Source organism: Schistocerca nitens, chromosome 11, assembly GCF_023898315.1.
Source record: "Schistocerca nitens isolate TAMUIC-IGC-003100 chromosome 11, iqSchNite1.1, whole genome shotgun sequence".
Classification (NCBI taxonomy): Eukaryota; Metazoa; Arthropoda; class Insecta; order Orthoptera; family Acrididae; genus Schistocerca; species Schistocerca nitens.
The window spans coordinates 109,940,327-109,962,036 of NC_064624.1; the positions used below are offsets into that span (position 1 = coordinate 109,940,327).

General features: G+C 42.7%; 2 protein-coding genes across 2 annotated transcripts in view; both read left to right on the forward strand.

Moving 5' to 3' along the window:
• LOC126212947 (ankyrin repeat and protein kinase domain-containing protein 1-like) overlaps positions 1-21,710 on the forward strand; it is a 578,958-nt gene that overhangs the window by 31,249 nt on the left and 525,999 nt on the right. The window lies entirely within an intron of this gene.
• LOC126212946 (poly [ADP-ribose] polymerase tankyrase-1-like) overlaps positions 1-21,710 on the forward strand; it is a 213,158-nt gene that overhangs the window by 18,297 nt on the left and 173,151 nt on the right. Inside the window, exons 2-3 of the mRNA XM_049940463.1 lie at positions 6,966-7,539; positions 11,568-11,714. Of these exons, the coding sequence (XP_049796420.1) occupies positions 6,977-7,539; positions 11,568-11,714 (710 nt within the window). The 5' untranslated portion in view covers positions 6,966-6,976. The remainder of the gene's footprint in view (positions 1-6,965; positions 7,540-11,567; positions 11,715-21,710) is intronic.

Genomic DNA, 21,710 nt, shown 5'->3' on the forward strand with positions numbered 1-21,710 from the left:
TTGTCGTTATCTGGAGTTTCCAAGATTGCATGTGGCAATTGTCCGAAATTTTACATCGGCCAAACAGAAAGAGCCTTACTAACTAGATACAAGCAGCCTATCCCTACTAAAGTTGCAGATGGCACGCTTGGCTCGACATTCGCTGAACACTTGGTGCAAACGGCTCACGCACCCAACCCTCCGAATGATTCTAAGCTCTTGCATTGCGAAGTTCCCGTACTACATGACAAAAAATAACCTTCTTAACGACCAGCTGCGAAGCAAAAACTTTTTTGAAGGTGTTCAACCGCTATTCCATCCGCCATAATCGTAGGGAGTAATCATTATACCCTTGCCAACATGTTTCAGCACTCCCGTTTTGCCGAATAGCTGGGATCATCCGGTATTTCAAACCCGTAGTTATCCCCATGCGGTCAAGTTCGATGTTCAGCTCAAATATGCTAGGTTGGCTTAAAATAGTAAACGCATTGGTCCCTTCACTTTTGACGTCCAACTAATTATTACAAATGTTAAGACAGTCGCTATATCTGTGCTCCTTACAGGACAACGTGTACGTCAATTTCGTTAGCCGCACGCGGTTATTCATAAAATTTTAAGTTCAGGAGTACTCGTTGGTACGAGTGTCAACACACAGTGTCGCGCATGCGCTCTCGAGGCTGTGGACAGTACCAGTACAACGTCCGTTGCTGCCGTACAGCGGTCGCGGAGTGGGGCCGTGGCTGTTTCCCGGGTAAGTTATTACATCGTGGCGACGTATTTCTGTATTATAGTTTCTAGTTTCCGACGTTGTCCAGTATGGACAAATCGTAGTTCCTTTTATTCTGAAGATGGTTGGGTTGTCCCAACCGAATCTAGGTAAACATTGCAACTGGGGATGTTGTTAATTTCAAATTAATATTCATACAGTTGCTGACAGGGTCGCGAAATGTTGAAAATGTTATAACCTCGTCTCCTCTTCATTACTGCTCATACATAAGCAGCTTATTTTCTGGAGTTGGGCATTTCCCTTTTTAAATTTTCTAATGTACCTGCCTGATTAAGGGATCTGAGATTCCACGCTCCTTTCCGTAGAACGCCAGTTTTCTTTCTCCTGATAACGCCGTCCTCTCGAGTCGTTCCCTCCCGGAGATCCGAATGGGGGACTGTTGTACCTCCGGAATATTTTACCCAAGAGGACGCAATCATTTACCCATACAGTATAGCTGCATGCCCTCGGGACAAGTTACAGCTGTTGTTTCCCTTGCTTTCAGCCGTTCACAGTACCACAACAGCAAGGCCGTCAGAAGGCCAGATCAGTCAATCATCCAGACTGTTGCCCCTGCAACTACTGAAAAGGCTGCTGCCCCTCTTCAGGAACCACACGTTTGTCTGGCCTCTCAACAGATACCCCTCCGTTGTGGTTGCACCTACGGTACGGCTATCTGTATCGCTGAGGCACGCAAGCCTCCCCACCAACGGGAAGGTCAATGGTTCATGGGGGAGGGGGGGCAGAACTTGGGATAGAGACTAGATATAGCTAGGTGTTTTGGATACAAGTTATATGCGTCAAAGGGGGCCACGCATTGCTGCTAATAATGGCCGTAACTCTGAACGTAATTTGGTGGTTAAAGTGATTTTTTAAAATGAAATCCTAATATTGGAGTTAAGATTAGAAACATTTTATGTGGAAAATGATAAATTATTGGTCATGGCAAGGTTCAGTGCAGGTCGAACAAGCAAATACGTCTTCAGATCTAGCATGGATTAACTCTGAATATAGGAGGGATACAGCAGAATACAATGTTGGATACAAACCAGAAGACAGGCGAGGGACTCGCTCAGTGACTTGCACACCAGTGATCTCAGGTTTATTTATACATGTTCTGTCTTCCAAACGTCCAAATCACATTCATACTTGATGATTCATTTATTTTTTCCAATAAACATGTTAACTGAAATATAAATGCCAAATCTCTTCTCGATTTTCCATATCCAACGTCGCTAATTGGAATTTCCATGAAACAAAACACAACTTGAGAATGACCTACAATTATCCGTAAGACTTTCATTATTGGTAATGATACATGATCCTTTATGCGCCTTCCAGTTTCTATCCAACATTGAATTATGCTGCATCTTCCGCATTGTGAATTAATCCATACTAGAACGAAAAACATGATTATTCTATCTTTATTGAACCTAGCCACGACCTTGAATTATGTGCCATTTCATTCCTCAGACCCTGCAAAACACTTAAATAACCAAAACACGATGAAATAGTTATTTTCCAAACTACTTTTTATTTAGTCAGAAATCTGTGGTAATGAAACGAAAGAAAATTCCAGACAATTAGATCTTATGGACCTGTACTTCTGGTTGTAGTTTCAATTGATGCTATAGGTGAATCCATCACAGTCGTCCCTTAGGTAAAAATTTATATCTCCGAAAGTACTGTAGTTATTCACTTGAAATCAGCTGTGCCAGCGTGAGAACCAAAATTCTGCTCTCCTCCCAACTCCGTGGTAAGCTACGTTTTCGGTGTAAGATGACAATTCGTAATAATTAGCTACATTGCAAACCCAGAGAGTGGTTGAAAAAGTGTTCATATAGGTGACATGGCCAGTTTCATCTGGTTGTTCCATTAAACTGATAAAACTGACAGAGTGAGTAAACAGTTGATCAGCCACTCACGTCTTGCTGCATCAGTGACCTGCCCATCATCCGTGTACTGCTTGCCGTGGAGTGCATCCTTCGTTGGACCAAACAGACGGAAGTCGGAAGGTGCGAGATGCGGGTTGTTCAGCTGTGAGTGATCCACCGGTCACCTTGAATGAGAGCACGTTCCCACATCGCAGGAGTCACAGCCGTCTGCAGCTGACCGACACGCGGGCGGTCGGCCAGATATGCACAACCTTGCTGCGACGATGGCGCTGCTAGGCCAGGCGTTGATCACCAGTAAGCTCTTCTGACGCTGACAGACACCTCGCACTACGACTCACGGTGCTTCTGTTCACTGCCAAATCTCCTCAGACATTCTGCAAGCGGATATCAAGATCTCCGATGCTATTGCTTTCATCCGAAAGAAACTCGTGACCGCTCTCAGCTTGGGTCGCACCTCCTTCACGGACGCCATTTTGGAGGCTACATACAGTGCTGTCAGCTGATGGAATTCCATGAAGCTGTAGGGGCTGAAGCGGGAATATTCCACGATGTCTCACAAATTCCGCAATTTCCCAACAGAAATTGGCCGAGAAAAAAGTGTAGCGTTGCAGATCGAACGCCCCCGTAATTTTATAAGTAGCTCAGTTGGATGATTATGCTTATGTATTTTAATCAGCGTCCTTGATCTTGGTGTGGCTAGGATCTTCACAATGCATGTCTTCGTCTCAGCATCTGGTAGCAAGAAATGCGTGTGTTTCAGAATAGCTCCTCTTTAGATTTCTCCCTGAGGTCACTGGAAATTTGTTTAATATCGTCCTCGGCCGAAAACACTAACATCTTATTGATATCTGAGCTGGACAGAGTAGTCGCTACCACAACCAGGACAGACACACAGCCTAATCAGTTACAGAAGTACTAGCTTGCACGTCAACTGGTTCCGAAAATGACGAAGAGATTAAGGAAATGCTTTTTGAAAGAAAAGAAATTGCTCAGATCGTTAAGCGAGATGAAAACTTGTGATGGGGCACTCGAAATCGATAGGCAGAATACGAAGCGAAAGAAAAGTTGGAGGAGAAAAGAACTGAAGTAAGGGAATGAAAAGGGAAGCTGCCTGGCAGAATTTCGCACTGAGCACAATTTAACCACTAACAGTTCGTTTGAATCATGAAAGACAATTGTGTACATGTTAGAGGAGTCAGAATGCACCTCACTATTTGATAGATACTACATAGTCCTAATATTTACTATTACTTAACCAAAAAAGTGCTCGGATGGAACCCTGCTTCTCTCATAATGACTCTGGAAATTGCTAATGTCCATTCCAATCAGCTGGAAATTTATTTCCTGAACCAGAGATTACGAGTTGCCATTTTCATTTTAATCAACGACGTGGAAAGAAGTCCCCTCTTAACGAAACGAAGAGAGACATTGTTATCTAACAATCTATTCAGAGTACGATATATTGTCTTAGAAATATTGGATCATGGTTGGCTGTCTATTCAGAAAATACTGCCTGAAAACTAGTTTCGTCGATTATTTGACTATTTCTGGACCAGTTGGTTGATAAAGACCAGATGCCATCAGACATGTGGAATTACAGTGGAAGGCCCCATCACATCGAAAACGCCTCTGAGGGGGTGGAAGAAAGTGATCTATTAATATCAAAAGCTCAGCCAAATGTTTACTCATTAATAAAAAACCTTCGAGAGGGCGTAGAGTGCTTTTGCTGATTAATTTCGAATTTGGATGGAAAAAGAATAAAGAAGTTTGCAGTTCATATTGATGAGACGACTGTAATGATTCCAAATTGATGGCACCGTGAAATCGTTTCTGACTTGTGTGACCCACACACGGAAATTACACTGTAGAAGGAAACATCACCACCATTGGAAATTATATAAATAGTGAAAAGTAGTTTAATGCACGTCGTACTCATTGGAAAGCTTGTAAACAACTTTAATGATGGACGAAATGAGGCCACTTCCTCATGGTTTTCCTGGGAAATGAGACACAGACAGCTAAATACCTGTTGCAATTTGTGGAACATTCGGTAATGAAGACCGGTAGGGCTACCTTAAATGTCATGCCTCTTCTAGGGCACCATCACGGCACTCCTATTGAGAGACACTCTATGAAGAAAAACCTGTGTGGGTGGACAGCAAACAGAAAACCGGTCCAGAAGACACAAATGACAAGCAGCCACATCCACTCATTCACCCTTCGTCTGCAGACCTGCTGCAGACCACTGCACGGTGTGTGGTCGAACCACTGTCCTCCCGAATGTGAGTCCAGTGTGTCTAACCGCCACGCCCTGCATATCCAGTCCACTACTTGCATTTCACACACGTTTCTCTGCCGGTTACATGGCGCAGACACGCACGAAGATTGTGTCTCCAAAATATGCTGAAGGTGATCGGGACCATGGCTCTCTGTCTACTAATCATTCAGACGCGATCCCGCTCAGTATCTCGGCAAATTTGTGATTACCTAGAAAACCGTTTGAGTGAAAGGATCTGCGAAAACTCAGTGTAAACTACAGTCGCATTGTGAGTGTCACAATAAAGTAGAATACTACACCACTGATCTCAGGATACATTAAACATTTATAAGACAATGACGTCTGATTCTTAGACGAGGAACATACCGATGCTCGAAGACTGTATGGAAATGTAAATGGCTTTACAGCTTTTACCACTTCGTTTATTGACATGCAGCAGCACTTGGATGTAGGAAACAATACCTGTAAACAACAGTAAAAAGTCGTTCATTATGCGATTACAACGCCAGTGTCCAAAGTTTTGAGCCTATAACATTGAGTGCATACTTGGAATGGGGAGACGAAAAAACCACAAAGCGATGTAAAAAGGAAGCAAATGTACAACTAACGAGGGATGGGGAAGGAAGACTTGGGTTGGTCGGGTGGCTTCCAGAAGCCTGCAGTGTACGTGTTGACCTGCGACCCTGCGCTGACCTCCAGCGCTACGCTCTGTACAGCACTGCCTCGGCGTCTCGATCCACGTCGAACGGGCGCGACAGAAGCCTTCGGACGAATTCTTAGGCGCTCTGCTAGCACCGTAACAATCCGGCAGACCTCTTACGCTGGTGTAATGGAGATGCTAAGTCGGCACGTTTCGAAAAAAGTCGACGCCGTGCTCACGAAACCCACTTGTCTGAATTTCGGAAACCAGTTTACACTGTAGGGTGTGGAACTATGTCACTGACTCCGTCGTTTGCCCCCTCATACGACCAGGAGAGTCAAGAGTGATGTCGGAGCTGTGATAGAGCTTACTTTGGTTTAGCCATAACGTATCTGTCGTCTAATAAGTATCCGAACGTTCTGTGGGGCAAAGATGCTATACAAACACGTCCACGCCAAAAGGAGATACAAATATATATTTGTGCGAAAGTTCCACAACACACGTTCTGGAAATGGAGGCAACGAGTATCATTTCTAAACTGCTCAACCTGGAAATACCTGGGTACACCATAGCTCGCAACAATCGGATAAAATGGCGACATGATTTATGACTGTATTATGCAGCATTTTTTACAACGGAGGTGGGCGCTGCATCTTTTTCTTAAGAAAGAAGATGCAGATATCAATCTGTTCAAAGGAGAGTTAAACATACCAATGAATTTAGACTGTTACAGTGGTTCAAAACAGTTCAAATGGCTCTGAGCACTATGGGACTTAACATCAGAGGTCATCAGTCTAATAGAACTACTTAAACCTAACTAACCTAAGGACATCACACACATCGATGCCCGAGGCAGGATTCTAACCTGCGACCGTAGCAGGCGCGCGGTTCCGGATTGAAACAACTAGAACCGCTTGGCCACCACGGCAGGTCAAGTTTAATCGTGCCTAACCTGAGAAATTCACCGAGGAAACTGATTTCTGCATTACATGTACATTGCTTCTGATGAGGTGTCACGGATCTGTGGAACCTGAGATAAGGAGGAAGAAAATTTTTCGCAGAGGTGCCACGAGCTTGGATTTAAATATGTCGTGTAACTTTAGGGCTGAAAGAAGTTTGTTGCTTTGCCAATTTTTTTGCTATGACATAAATAAACCATCTTTTCACTGAGAACAAAAAGATTTTTAGAAGGTGAAAGCAGTCTATCATAGCACCGCGCTGTTAGTTACAAACCTTAGGTGATCACAAAGCAGTATGGACCCTTGTCATTTGAAGGAAACTGGTGACGTTGCAATTGATTTAGGGTGTACAACACTTTAACAGCTGTTGTTTCATACAGGTATGCATGCGCCTCATACAAGTGTTGAGGGTGCAGTGCGAGGGCTGCTCAGTGGCACTGTGTTTCAGGACCACCCACCATGTCGGCAGTTACGGAGGTTCAGAACAACACAACCGAGGCCCTGGCCGCCCTGGTAGACGGGGGTGAAGACGCCCTGGTGACACTAGTGGCGGGCGAGACGAGGGTGGCGGCTCACAGGGCCGTGTTGGCAGCCGCGAGCCCCGTGTTCAAAGCTATGTTCCAGCACGACATGCTGGAGGCCAGCTGCGGCCAGGTGAGCATCGACGACGTGGAGGGCCCGGTGCTGAGGCTCCTGGTGGCCTACACGTATACCCTGCAGGCCCCCCAGCTGCCCGACACGGCCCCCCGGCTGCTGGCGGCGGCCGACAAGTATGGCTTGTTGGCCCTGAAGGCTGCCTGCGAGCGGCAGCTGATCTCGCAGTTGGCCGTCGAGACCGCAGCGGCGACGGCCGTCACGGCAGTGAGGCACTCGTGCCCGGACGCCACGAGGGCTGCCGTCGCCTTCATAAAGGACCACCCGCAGGTGATGGCCACACTGGGCTGGGCGGACGCTCTGCTCGAGTACCCGCAAGAAGTCATTGAAGTCAGCAGTATGCTCGGTGAGCCACCAGCAGAAGCCACGTAAGCACGATTCCCTTTTTGGCAGTGGTAGTGTGAATTTGACGTCGGCCTTGGTTTGTCCGGCCTTGGTTTGTCCGGCCTTGGTTTGTCCGGCCTTGGTTTGTCCGGCCTTGGTTTGTCCGGCCTTGGTTTGTCCGGCCTTGGTTTGTCCGGCCTTGGTTTGTCCGGCCTTGGTTTGTCCGGCCTTGGTTTGTCCGGCCTTGGTTTGTCCGGCCTTGGTTTGTCCGCTGCCTACATAGCATAACACCTTAATGTTATCTACTTACTGATCGTCGGTCACGATGCTAAGTCTCTCGCTGTTTTCACTACTGCTTCTTATCATTTTTGCCTTTCTCTGATTTACTCTGATTCCATATTCTGTACTAATTAGACTGTTCATTCCATTCAGCAAACCCTGTAATTCTTCTTCACTGTCACTGAGGGAATCAGTCATCAGCAAATCTTATATCATTTCACTCTGAATTTTAATTCCACTCTTCAATCTTTCCATTATTTCCGTCATCGCTTCTTCGATGTATAGATTGAACAGTAGGGGCGAAGGATTACATCCCTGTCTGACACCCTTTTTAATCCGAATACTTCATTCTTGGTCTTCCAATCTTATTTTACCTTCTTGCCTCTTGTACATATTGCAGATTACTCGTCTTTTCCTACAGCTTACATGTATTTTTGTCAGAATTTCTAACATCTTGCACCACTTGATATTGCCGAACGCTTTCTCCAGGACCACAAATCCTATGAACGTCACGGAACTTCAATTTTCTTTTCAATTCTCGTGTGTATTATCCTTTTCAGAAACGTGGATGCTTCAGCTGTTAAGCTGATTGTGCGATAATTCTCACGCTTCTCTGCTCTTGCAGTCTCCCAAATCATGATGATTATATTTCTCTCAAAGTCAGATTGTATATTGCCAGACTCATACATTCTACACACCAGTGAGAATAGACCTTTTGCCACCTCCCCCAATGATTTTAGAACTTCCGATTGAATGTTGTCTATACCTTATGCCTTCTTTGACCTTAAATTTTCCAAAGCACTTTTAAATTCTGATTCTAATCACCAATATTTTCCATACCGACTCCTGCTTGTTCTTCTGTCACGCCATCGGACAAGTTGCTCCAATCAGAGAGGCCTTCAGTGTACTCTTTCCAACTATCCGATCTCGCCTCTGTATTTAACACACGAATTCCCATTGTGCTCTTAATGTTACGACGCTTGCCTCTAATTCCGTGGAAGATTGCTTTGACTTTTCTATATGCTGCGTCAGTTCTCCCAAGAATCATTTCTTCTTTGATTTCTTCACATTTTTCGTTTAGCCAATTCACCTTAGCTTCTCTGCACTTCCTATTCATTTCATCCTTAAGTGACATATTTCTCTTTTACTGAATTTTCCTGAATATTTTTGAACTTGTATCTTCGATTGATCAACTGAAGGATTTCTTATGTTTTCCATGGTTTCTTCGCAGTTAGCTTCTTTGTACCTACGTTTTTCTTTCCAACTTCTGTTCCTGTCGTTGTTAAAGATATCTATTCCTCTTCGACTGAACTACCTATTGAGCTGCTTATTATTGCAGTATCTGTAGCCTCAGAGAACATAAATCTCATCTCTTCTTTCCTTAGTACTACTGTATTCCACTTCTTTGTACATAGATTGCTACTGACGAGTCTCGTAAAATTGAGCCTACTCTTAATCACTGCTAAATTGTTATGACTCTATATCTACTCCTGGGTATGCTTTACAGCCCAGTATCTGATTTCAAAATGTTTGCCTGACAATAATATGGTGTGACTTTAAACCTGCCATATTTCGGTCCTTTTCCAAGTATACCTCCTCGTCTAGTGATTTTTGAACAGACTATACCAGCTATTACTACGATAAATTTACTGTAGAACTTAACTAGCCTTTCTTCTCTCCTATTCCTATTATCAAGTACATATTCTTGTGTAACCCTTTCTTCTACTCCTTCCCCTACGATCGCGTTTCAGTCCCTCCATGACTATTACATAGTACTGAATTACCTGTTCAATATCCTCACTTTTTCTCTCTCTCCACCTTCAACTTGCGACGTCATCATGTATACCTGAACTATGCATGTTGTTGGTTTGCTTTTGATTCTCACGAGAACATATCTATACTCACTTTCTGCCCTGCCTTTCTATTGATACTGAATCCTACTGCTGTTGCTACTACCCTATTCTCATGTGACCAGAAATCCGTTTCTTATTTTCTGGCTCCCAACCACATTCGAACTCCTCACTTTCCAGCTCCCGAATCATAGAATGTTATCCTTTCGTTGGTTACTCAACCTTTTTCTCGTGGTCACCTCCCTCTTGGGCCACCTCGCCTGGAGTTTGAATGGGGGGACTAGTCTTTTGCCAATGGAGAGACCGTTATGGCTCTTATTGAATCACATACCAAATGTCATGTTGATGCACATTATGTATCTTTATGCAGTGGTTTACATTGCCTTCTGTATCCTCACGTTGTTGATCATTGCCAATTCTTCCTTATTTAGGAGCAGTTTCAGACCTCAAGGGAAAGAGAGTGCCCTGAACCTCTGTCGGCCCCTCCGCCCTCTTTGGAAAGGCTGTTGGCTGAAAGAGGGTGACACCTTACGCTGGAAGTCTTCAGACACCGATGCTGATGATTCTTATTCAAAATTCAAGTGATGGTGAGGTTCAAACCTGGGACTGAGGATTTTCCTGATTACTAAAAAAGACGCTACCCCTAGGTGACTGGCCCCAAAGAGCAGGGTATGACTCCCTGAGATATCCAGTAAAGCAGGAGCTATGAGCACTGGGGCTAGTCATGCACACTGGGGGCAAACAAGAAGAGAATAATCCAGCCAGCACAATAACATTGTCACACTCAAGGCTGTGCCTTACAATCTTTTCCTTCTCGTCTCTGTTCAGCTATCGCCCTGAATATTTTTCGTGCATTCCCTTTTTCAAAGCAGACAGGAAATCTCTGCCCCCCCCCCTCTGTCTTTTTTGAAGTTCCCTGTGGCGTTACCAGAGGTCGTCCACGGAATCCTATCAGGTTTCCTGCTACTGGGATACAGCAGATTATATTCGCTGTCCACCTACAGGTGTAAGACATGTCTCCCACAACGTCAGTATTGATGTGACGTTTTCATCCAGCTATCATTTGTTGCTTCTGTCTCTCGGATACATATGCTCCATACAAGTCTATTTTTTTCCTTTTCAATTTAAAAAAAAATCCATATTCAATAGACTACAGGTTACTTCACAAGTTGTAAACGTTGTCCATCAGATAAAATTGCATACACTGCGTAATCCGTTTTTTTCTTTTAATGGTGGCCTCTACTGCAAACTGCTCAACACGAAAATTGTTGTTTATGAAACACATCACCACTGCTGTCTTTTCAATGAATCGAATTGTGAAGACATTACATGCATATATACAGTTCTATTTGCTTTACTGAAATGCAAATTTTGAATATACTCTTGATAACTTTTATAGCATAGCTCTTGTAATTCTTGTCCATCTTCTTCATTCCCTCGGGCTTCACATCAGAGTGCCTGCATATCCATGACCATATAGTTTCAACAGTAAGTTGATACCCCAACTTATCAGTTTCTCTCTCTCTCTCTCTCTCTCTCTCTCTCTCTCTCTCTTCCTCCAGTGATATAATTCAGCATCCATATATCAGTTTTCAAATTACCTCACAACCAAAAGTAGCAGCCAGTTGACTTGAACTGCTTCTAAATTCTGTCTGATAGTCGTTATGTCAGGGCAGCAAAATTGTTGGCCCTTATGTTTGGGATTTGGTTTGTGCTTCATTGTGAACAATGTGTTGTTTTGCATCTTAAGCTACGCCAGTGGGGAATATAGCAGAAGTAGTGCAGAAAAAGATCAGTTAGTTTGTGGTACAGTCACGTTAAGTGACAGGCTGGTGTTGTTGGCACTGAGTGTTCTGTTGCCCCGGTGGACAGTCCCTCAGATGTACCGCCTGCAGTGAGCCCCTGTGTGAACACGACCACCCACACAGTGTTTCTCTGTGCAGCTCACCGACCGCCACAGGGGGCAGATCCACCCCCAACTCTGACCGTCAACCCCACAGCGGCCACAGCCGGACTCCTGCTGCAGCTGCGCCTCCCACGTCTGCCCGACACACCCCTCCACCTGATGACGCAGCCGTCTCTCGCTTCCGGTGAGTTGTGTTGCCACACGTGCCCAAGTCTTACCCTCGCAGTACTGCTTATTTTGGCATTAACCAGCCGATATAGTAAATAAAACAAAATACAGATTCCTTCAGTTTCTGGATAGAGGCTACAGTTGCCATTAAACATTACTCATTTCTCACTTTTTTGGCTATGATATTTTGAAGATTGAGCACATATGCAGCAGATTTCTCGTTCTCTGTATTTGCAGTGAGAATTACGTTAAGTTCAGAGTCACTCAACTGTAGTTACGTAGGAAGTGTCCCATACAAATCATACCCATTTCCAAAGATTCTTTATATATTGATGTGTTTAGATTTTGTTTTTAGTGATTGTGTCTTGCAAATTGATTCTGAATTAAATGGGCGTGGAAACGGGATTTTTCACACAATTCCACTCAACAAAACCTATGTGAATGGTTGTAGATATAAGTTATTGAAGACACTCGGGAAGAAATGGCGAAAGAAAGGTCAACAGAAATACAAGTAAGAATGACAAAAAGTTAATATTTAGTACCGGAATGAGGATACAGCTTGTTTTGGGTATGTCTTAAAATGTAATTCGAATATTCCTTAAATGGTTCTCTGGTCAGTTACATCTGTAGTGACTACTGGAAATCTGTGCCGCACTGGAACAGGAACCCAGATTTGCTGCTTATTGCAGGCAGTCTCCTTGAGCAGTAGGCTGCCTGAGCACACCTCATCGACACTTGCACTAAAGTTTATCCACTTTTGGGAAGAGTAGCAAGAGGGAAATTGAATCAGTGGATGTGTTATCTTACTTCAGAGGATGTACATCAGAATCTCTGGTGGTAGTGTTAGCAAATCATGGGTAAAAAACATCATCCACAATGGTAATTCCATCTACGCCAGCAAACGCACTCAGCTGGTCTAATGGTTGAGGTATCTGCTCTCGAGAAGTGAGAAATGCAGTGGGTGTGGCTGAGTGGGGATGCGTACAGCACTGTATGGCTCGTCACTCATAAACAAACTCCTGCAACTGATGGATGATGGTCACCAGGTGTGATGAGTAGTGGTTTTGATTCACCGAGGAGAAGTTTTGCATAGTTCCATGGTATAGTTAACTTTTATTTTTAGAAAAGAGCAATCGACGTGGGCAAAGATAGTTGGTCCTACTGAATATATATATATATATATATATATATATATATATATATATATATATATATATATATATAACCAACAGCAGAGTTTCCACAATGATGGTGGTGCCACTACAGCGGAGTTACTAAATACAGTTTTCCTTAATTCCTTCACGAAAAAAGGCAAAGTAACTATTCAAGAATTCGAAACCAGAACAGCTGTTAGCATGAGTGACATAAAAGTACATATTTTAGGTGTTGTGAAGCAACTCAAATCACTTAAGAAAGGCAAGTCTTCTGGTCCAGATGGAATACCGATCAGGTTCCTTTCAGAGTATGCAGACACAATAGTGCCTTTCTTAGCAATCATATACAACCGTTCACTTGGCGAAAGGTCTGTTCCTAAAGACTGGAAAGTAGCACAGGTCACACCAATACTCAAGAAAGGAAATAGGAGTAACCTATTGAATTACAGACACATATTACTGACCTCAATTTGCAGTAGGATTTTGGAGAATATACTGTACTCGAACATTATGACTCACTTTGAAGAAAATGACTTATTGATACACAACCAACACGGATTCAGAAAATATCGTTCTTGTGCAACACACCTAGCTCTTTATTCCCATGAAATAATGAGTGCTGTCGACAAGGGATCTAAGATTGATTCCATATTCCTAGATTTCCAGAAGGGTTTTGATACCATTCCTAACAAGAGACTATTACGTGGTGTATACGGCCCGGAAGATCCGGGAAAGCCCCAGGAATTTTTTCATCCGCAAGAAAACCGGGAAAAACAGGGGAATTTTCTAGAATCCCGGGAGTTTTTCATTGATTTAGTTTTCAGTTAATTTTTTGTCATTTTGACTGGTAATAACCGATACTCTAACAATGGACATTACTGTATCCCGCTACTGCAGAATATTAAAGCAACAAAATATGAACGAGGGAATGAAATTTAAATTGCAAAGGAAATGCTTCATATATAAACAAAAAAACACAGTGCTCATACAAGCGTCTGCCAACAGCAAAATGTGTGAAAGGCTGTAGGAAGACAATGCAGTGCTTCGTAACAACAAATTACCTCCGATGAGCGTTAAGTCACAACTGTTTACATCAGATTCATTTAAGCAGTTACGAGCGGAATCACGCGCATGCGCAGTTGAGTCGCGTCTGAGTACAGGGTTATTACAAATGATTGAAGCGATTTCACAGCTCTACAGTAACTTTATTATTTGAGATATTTTCACAATGCTTTGCACACAAATACAAAAACTCAAAGTTTTTTTAGGCATTCACAAATGTTCGATATGCGCCCCTTTAGTGATTCGGCAGACATCAAGCCAATAATCAAATTCCTCCCACACTCGGCGCAGCATGTCCCCATCAATGAGTTCGAAAGCATCGTTGATGCGAGCTCGAATGCGGGAGGATTCTCTACCTCCCAAATTCGCACATTGTGTCTGTTCACTTCACCATTAAGAAAAAATGTTGCTTCATCACTGAAAACAAGTTTCGCACTGAACGCATCCTCTTCCATGAGCTGTTGCAACCGCGCCGAAAATTCAAAGCGTTTGACTTTGTCATCGGGTGTCAGGGCTTGTAGCAATTGTAAACGGTAAGGCTTCTGCTTTAGCCTTTTCCGTAAGATTTTCCAAACCGTCGGCTGTGGTACGTTTAGCTCCCTGCTTGCTTTATTCGTCGACTTCCGCAGGCTACGCGTGAAACTTGCTCGCACGCGTTCAACCGTTTCTTCGCTCACTGCAGGACGACCCGTTGATTTCCCCTTACAGAGGCATCCAGAAGCTTTAAACTGCGCATACCATCTCCGAATGGAGTTAGCAGTTGGTGGATCTTTGCTGAACTTCGTCCTGAAGTGTCGTTGCACTGTTATGACTGACTGATGTGAGTGCGTTTCAAGCACGACATACGCTTTCTCGGCTCCTGTCGCCATTTAGTCTCACTGCGCTCTCGAGCACTCTGGCGGTAGAAACCTGCAGTGCGGCGAGGGGGGAAAATTCGTATTGTTGAGGAAAAATAACCTTGTTTCACAAAGCACCTAGCATCTAGAGCACATTGGTCTATCGATTATTCAAGAGTTTGAAGCCCATCCCTGTTGCTTTTTGAACATTTTGGATCACATTCTAAGTTGATTTCAGAATGAATCATAAGTTGATTTTTGAATGTGTGCGTAGTGTACGTGATGTAGGGGAAGGTGGGGGAATTACACGCATGTGGGTAATCCCACGCAGTTGGTGCTACACCCTGCCGGCAGGAGTAACAACTACTATGCGGCTTATGCCAGCCATTTTCCAGTGGCATTGTTGGAGTAGTGAAGTATTGTTTATTTTCGGCGTGTCTCATGTAGTTTTGGTCAGCTGTATTTTGCAAGGTAAGTGCTACTATGTTCCTTTAATGTAATTCTTGCGTATCAACTATTAACCCTAGGTGAAACCTTTAATTTAATTGTAGATTTGTCCCGCTATTTGAATTAGGTGCCGAGTTATGCTTAGGTTAGTCATCGAACTTACAGTGGGGTAATGCCAAGCAGCTGTTGAAGTGTGTGGTATTCCCCCTTGCAGGTTATATTTTCAATACTAACGAGTTATTTTTAAATCTCAGATGGGTAGATATTATAAAAGAAAAACCCAGAAAGCAAAATGGACGCACGAGGAACTTTGTAAGGCTCTTGATGCCATCAAATCTGGAAGAAAAAAAGGTATCAAGAGCTTTCTGGATTGATGAAGCTACTCTGCGAACGACAATGAACGTTAAAAATACCGAGGGTCCAAAACTAGGAAGATACCCAACATTTTCGACAGAACAGGAAAATGAGATTAGGGATCATGGCATTACATGCATCCAGCTGCGAAAGATTGCATTTGAGTGTGCAGAGGCTAACAACATTCCAAACAATTTTGATAAGTCATCTAGGTTAGCTGCAAAGGATTGGCTAGCTCTGTTTTTAAAAAGAAACCCAAATATTAGCATAAGAAAACCTGAAGTAACTAGCATTAACTGAATACAGGCATTTAATGAAGAAGAGCTTAACGCATATTTTAAAAACTTAGAACATCTCTTTGCTAAATATAAATTTAAAGAGGGGCGAGTGTTCAACGTCGATGAAACAGGCATAAATACAAAAGCCCGAGAGAATTTCGGCTTCTAAAGGTGTTAAACAAACAGGTGGGGCCACGTCTTGGGAAAGGGGTAAAAACGTGGCGATTTCAGAAGATGTCTGTTTAGTTTGTAGAGAGTTTGGGAAGGATGGAGAACTATGGTACCGATGTATTTCTTGTAGCAGATGGAGTCATGAAGAATGTAGTGGCTGGCACACTCCAAAAGGTTACATGTGCGATCTTTGCTGTATGGTATGAGAAAATGAGCTCTTTTCAGATAAAAAAAAGGTAAAAAACCACATTTATAAGATATGTTTCTACAATTACATTATTTCGTTCTTAAATATGCTGTTAACTATTTGTAGTAACTAATAAACAAATAAAAATAGCAAGTATTGTACATTTTTATGGTTTGTTTTATGTGTTATTACCCAGTACTTTGCGTGTCATTACCCTCAGGAGTGGGGAATACGCATTGGCACTTTTTTTTAATTTTAATGTTCAAAATTAAGGTACAGTTTATAACTATTTATAGACGATTGGAATATGTGGAGAAATGTCCATTGTATGGTATGTACTTATTTTCGTAGGTTTTAATGACGTAACGAATGGTTCATATCGATTTTTCCTTAGGTGCGTGTATTTCCCCCACTCTCCCCTACCTGCCAGGGGAATCCTCGTCGCATCTGGAAATAAACTTTCCTGCAGACAAAAGGGGAGGGGGCTACACGAGCTGAGCGGAATAAAGCTGCACGGGTGAATGTAGTATGTATGTGTGTGTGTGACTGACTGGTATGCAGATGATGAGCGAATAGCTACGTCCGTAGATTCAGACTACCAGAGTGGAAATGAACGACCAACAGGAATAACAGATACGAAATATTAACGTATTGTCTTGTCGCTGTATCAAAGAAAATGAAAGTTTGACAGAAAGTTTTTGACCAGGTCGCTACACTAGAGAGGGCAAGTTGTACATTTCCTGGTTAGCAGCCGCTTAAGTTCCATTCTGGGAGTAGCGCGGAAAACGCGTTGTACGAACACATAATAACGCATAACCGGAGAATAATCGCTGGATAATTACTAAACCGGTGATTCTGGCAGGGTTAGTTGAGTTTACTGGAGAATGCGCTTTGACAATGATAGGAATAGTTACAGAATTAGGGATGAGAAGATTTTGTTAGAACGAGGAAGGAGAAGAAACGGGGCGGTTCCAAATTTATACAAAAATTTCGTACTACTACTTTTCTGCTTTTCGAGCTCATGCTTAAGAAACTGGAGCTTACGAATGAATCATGAAGCTATTTCCTAACATAAAGCCTTTTGCTTGTAGTAGGCCAAACAGGCATTTCATATTGGTACTTGGCAGAGTTATATTATGCCGTATTATAAAAACGACCATTATTACCAAAACAATCTCACTTCTTTGGTGTGTGTTACAGGTGCTGCAATATTAGAAAGGCCTATTTTCTTTCGTCCTGCAAACAGTGACAATAGGCGTAATGAGATCGAGAAACCACACCAGTCTTTGGTACTATTTGTATTAAAAGCTTTTTGAGTATTAGACAACGACATTTCGATTTTTCACGTAGCAAAACATTTGACGAATTTTGATGAGTTAACAGATTCTTTCGCAGAAAGGAAAGCACGGCATGTAAAGATTAGTGGGAAAAGAACGCAAGGATTGAAGAAATATGTACTGTCTTGCTTGTCTCATGTCTTACCTGGTTTTATGTATCCTGTATTTCATTTTATGTCACACAGAACAGAAAGTTATTAGCTATTAGGCACTAAAGAATCCAAATTTTCTGAAGAGTTCTTCTTTTTCCGGTTGCAAATAATTCCATCCAGTATTGATTGCGAGGTTATTTTGTTTAAAATCAAAGGACACTTCAATTTCCGTTGTCCTGAATGTAGTTCGATGGCATCCGTTACAAAATACACATTTGAGTTCCAGAGTGCGAAGTGCAGTGGCGTGCAGTGCAGTAAGAGAACGCTGTGTGAAGAGGCGTGGCACTGCACTTTGGCACACTTAAGACCGAATAACGCCTCTTATATTTTCTCAAAGTTATATGTTTTATGCATAGGACTCGTCGGGAAGCAGTGCTCTACAAAATGAACATTTTTCATTTTTTGAAAATTTTTTTTTTGACGCCCTATCTCAAGCGCTCGAGGGAGGAGGGGAGGGGGGGGGGGGGAGCGCCACCATCTAACCGTCTAGTATTGCCCCGGTACGAAATATCATAGATCCACGGTTGATGCGCAGATCAGGTTGACTTGTAGTGGGGGGGGGGGGGGGGGGTGATCTGTGTTCACATTTAGTGACTTTGCTGTTTCCTCTTCGTTCACTGCTGTCATGTCAAATGAAAGAGAGTGGTTTCTGTGGCTGGGAGATATCAAGTGAATTAAAATACATTCACACAATTATGGAAGATTAAAATATGTCATTAGTTCCAGATTTTAATACAATTACCACCCATCTGACAGTCAAGCATTAATTATCTTGCAGAACAATGAAGTTACTTTTGTCGCTTTGCTGAAGTAATTCGCCTTTTATTGATCTTTTCCGCTGAGGCAGCCAGTTCGTTTGAAACGAAGTGTTCAGTTCCACACTATTGGCTAGTTTCAACTGTTCGCTGCATTTCAAGGGCACGTTTTCATCTTCTACAGGGTGTATACGTCCCGGGACAACCGGGAGATCCGGGAAAAACCCGGCAATTTTTTTTGATCCGGGAGAAAACCCGGGAATTTTTTAGAATTCCGGGAATTTTTCATTGTTTTAGTTTTCAGTTAAATTTTTGTAATTTTGACTGGTAAGAACCGTTACTTGTAACAAATGATATTACTGTATCCCGCAACTGCAGAATAATACTGCAACAATGAAACTTAACTAGAGAAAAAACCAAAATAACTTAAAATGCAAAGCAAATGCGCCATATACGACGACGACACACAGTCCTCATGCAAGCGTCTGTCAACAGCAAAATGTGTCAAAGGCTTTAGGAAGACTGTGCAATACTTCATAACAACAAATTCCCTCCGATGACCGTGAAGTCACAACTGTTTACATTACATTCGTGTTAGCAGTTAAGAGTGAGCTCATGCGCATGCGCAGTTGAGTCGTGTTTGAGAAGCAGATTCTCCCGCTTCTGGCTACAGGAATGTGGCTCTTCGCTGTGCAAGCAGTTGCAGCAAGCAGCTAGATGGTACCGGGAAAAGGGGGCGCCAGATTCATATTCTCAAGGAAAAAAACTTGTTTCACAAAGCGCCTAGCATCCAGCGCACGTTGATCTATCGATCATTTATATGATTTTGAAACGCATCCTTGTTGGTTTCTGAACACATTTTAAGTTCATTTCTGAATGAATCGTAAGTTGATTTTTGAATGCGTGCGTAGTGTATGTGATGTCAGGAGAATCCTCATCGCATCTAGAAAATAAACTTTCTGGAGACAAAAGGGTATGGTGCCGTACGAGCTGAGCGGAGTAAAGCCGAACGGATGAATGCCAGTGGCTGTCTGATGATGTGGTTGATTGGGTTTTCGAATGATCGGCTTTGTTATAATTAGTAGCGAAATCCATAGATTCAGTCTACCAGAGTGGAAATGAACGACTAACAAGAATAACAAGTATGATATATTAACGTATTATCTTCTCGTTGTATCAAAGAAAATGAAAGTTTGACAGAAACTTTCTGGCCAGATCGCTACACTAGTAAGGACCGGTTGTACAGCCCCCGGCTAGCAGCCGCTTAAGTTCTGATTCGGAAGTAACGCAGAACACGTTTTGTACGAGTTTGTAACAACGCCTAATGGCAGAACAATTGCGGGGTAACTAAACCGGTGATTCTGGCAGGGTTACTGAAGTTGATCGGCGAACAAATTTTGACAGTGGCAGGAATATCCACAGAATGGGAGATGACAAGATTGTTAGAACGAGGAAGCAGAATAAACGGGGACATCACACAAATTATGGAAGGACGAGACTATTCCCAATATATATAAGAATTTCGTAATACTACTTTCCGATCTCATGCTTGAGAAACTGGTGCGTATGAATGAAATCTGAAACCATTTCCTAACATAAAGCTTTTTGCTTGTTGTAGGCCTAATAGGCATTTGATATTGGTACTTAGTCATTTTTAAAACACGATAGAATATAATTCACTATCTGTGCCAAAAGTCTCGCTAATTTGGTGTGTGTGTGTGTGTGTGTGTGTGTGTGTGTGTGTGTGTGTGTGTGTGTGTGTGTTTTACAAAATTTGCTACAATATTAGAAAGGCCTGTTTTGTTTTATTTAGCATACAGCGACAAAATAGACGTAATTTTTTACTAAGTACTGTGCAACTGCATTAATTTCTCACTAAAAATCAGCTAAATTGACAAAAGCGGTTAAATATCAGTGGCATAAGCGGCTACAATAGCTTAATTTGATAAAATGTAAAAATAAAAGTTTAAGAAGAAATAGAGGTATAACCTCCAACATGGGAGTCAGAAATCATACCACTATGCTACGAAGTCAACTGGTTAGCGTCAGCTGTTCTTACAGAAGTAAATGTAAACAAATTACACGAAATATGCTGATTTTGTCATTTGAACTACATACTAGCTTTAAAATAGTCAACATATCGAGAATACTTAAAAAAAAGGCTATTTCTGAGACAACTGTAGCTATTATATCCAGGAGGAAAAGCAAATAAACTTGAGCAACATTATTTTTTGCCTGTACAATATAGCGAGTCATTCACTCCCGTAAAGCAATATAGTAATGCGTCAAAAAGCATTGCATTTATGTGAATTCGTTCGTGGTGCGATAATTTTTCAGTTTCAATTATTGAAGGTGTTATGTATGTGCAGACGTCTTACCCTTTCGTTTGCATCACCGCTTCCCACAATTTCTTGTCCACGCCAGTTCGGAATATTTATGCAGGGGATTGCTGCTGGTGGTAACTTCTTCCTTGAAGGTAACCCTAGAAGTTCATTTCTCAGATCCCGTTCACAATCTTCTGGCCAATAGTGACCTGACCACACACGTGCAGTTTTCACATTCACTTTGTCCTTGCGTTTGCATCGAACCATCCATTCAAGTCGCAAGTGCTCATCCTTGGGAAAAACGTGATACGTAGCGTCAGTCGTCGTTCGAGCACTATTAATGCAATGTGCCACGGCACAGCTACAGCGAGCCTTGCTCGTGGCTGTCTCAAAGCTGAATGCACGGCACTGCAGCCTCCTCTCCGTGACGTCAAGGCGCGCGAGGGCGTCTGCGAGTTTTTTACTCGCTTGGGGCCGGAATGGCCGGCCTGCTTTTTCTATATGGCTCGGTTCCGAAATGCCGTGTCGGCGTTTCTGCGGCGCGCGCCTTAAATCGGTGGCGACGCACTGTGCAGACCCATCCGGGCAGTGTTCATTTTTAGGTAAATGAGTTGGCACCACTGCGAGACAGCAGACGATAGACCTCACCCGAAACAGAACATTGTGGAGTAAATTACATCCACACAGGAACAGAAATCAAAAGCCAGGGTTGCTACATCTATTACAAACATACGTCAGAACCGAATGCCTGTTCATCTGAATGCATTTTCACCTACAATTCCCTCCTAAATGTATGGATATAGTCCGAATATAAACGAAATGTGGTGTAATTATACCGGAGAACTGAAAACTTGCTCTTCCATTGTGTCTCCTCTAAGAGGTAAAAGTTCCCCTTGATTGGGTGGATTGAAGCGCAACCATTCTTGTGATACAGGAAACTCGTCATTTCACGCGT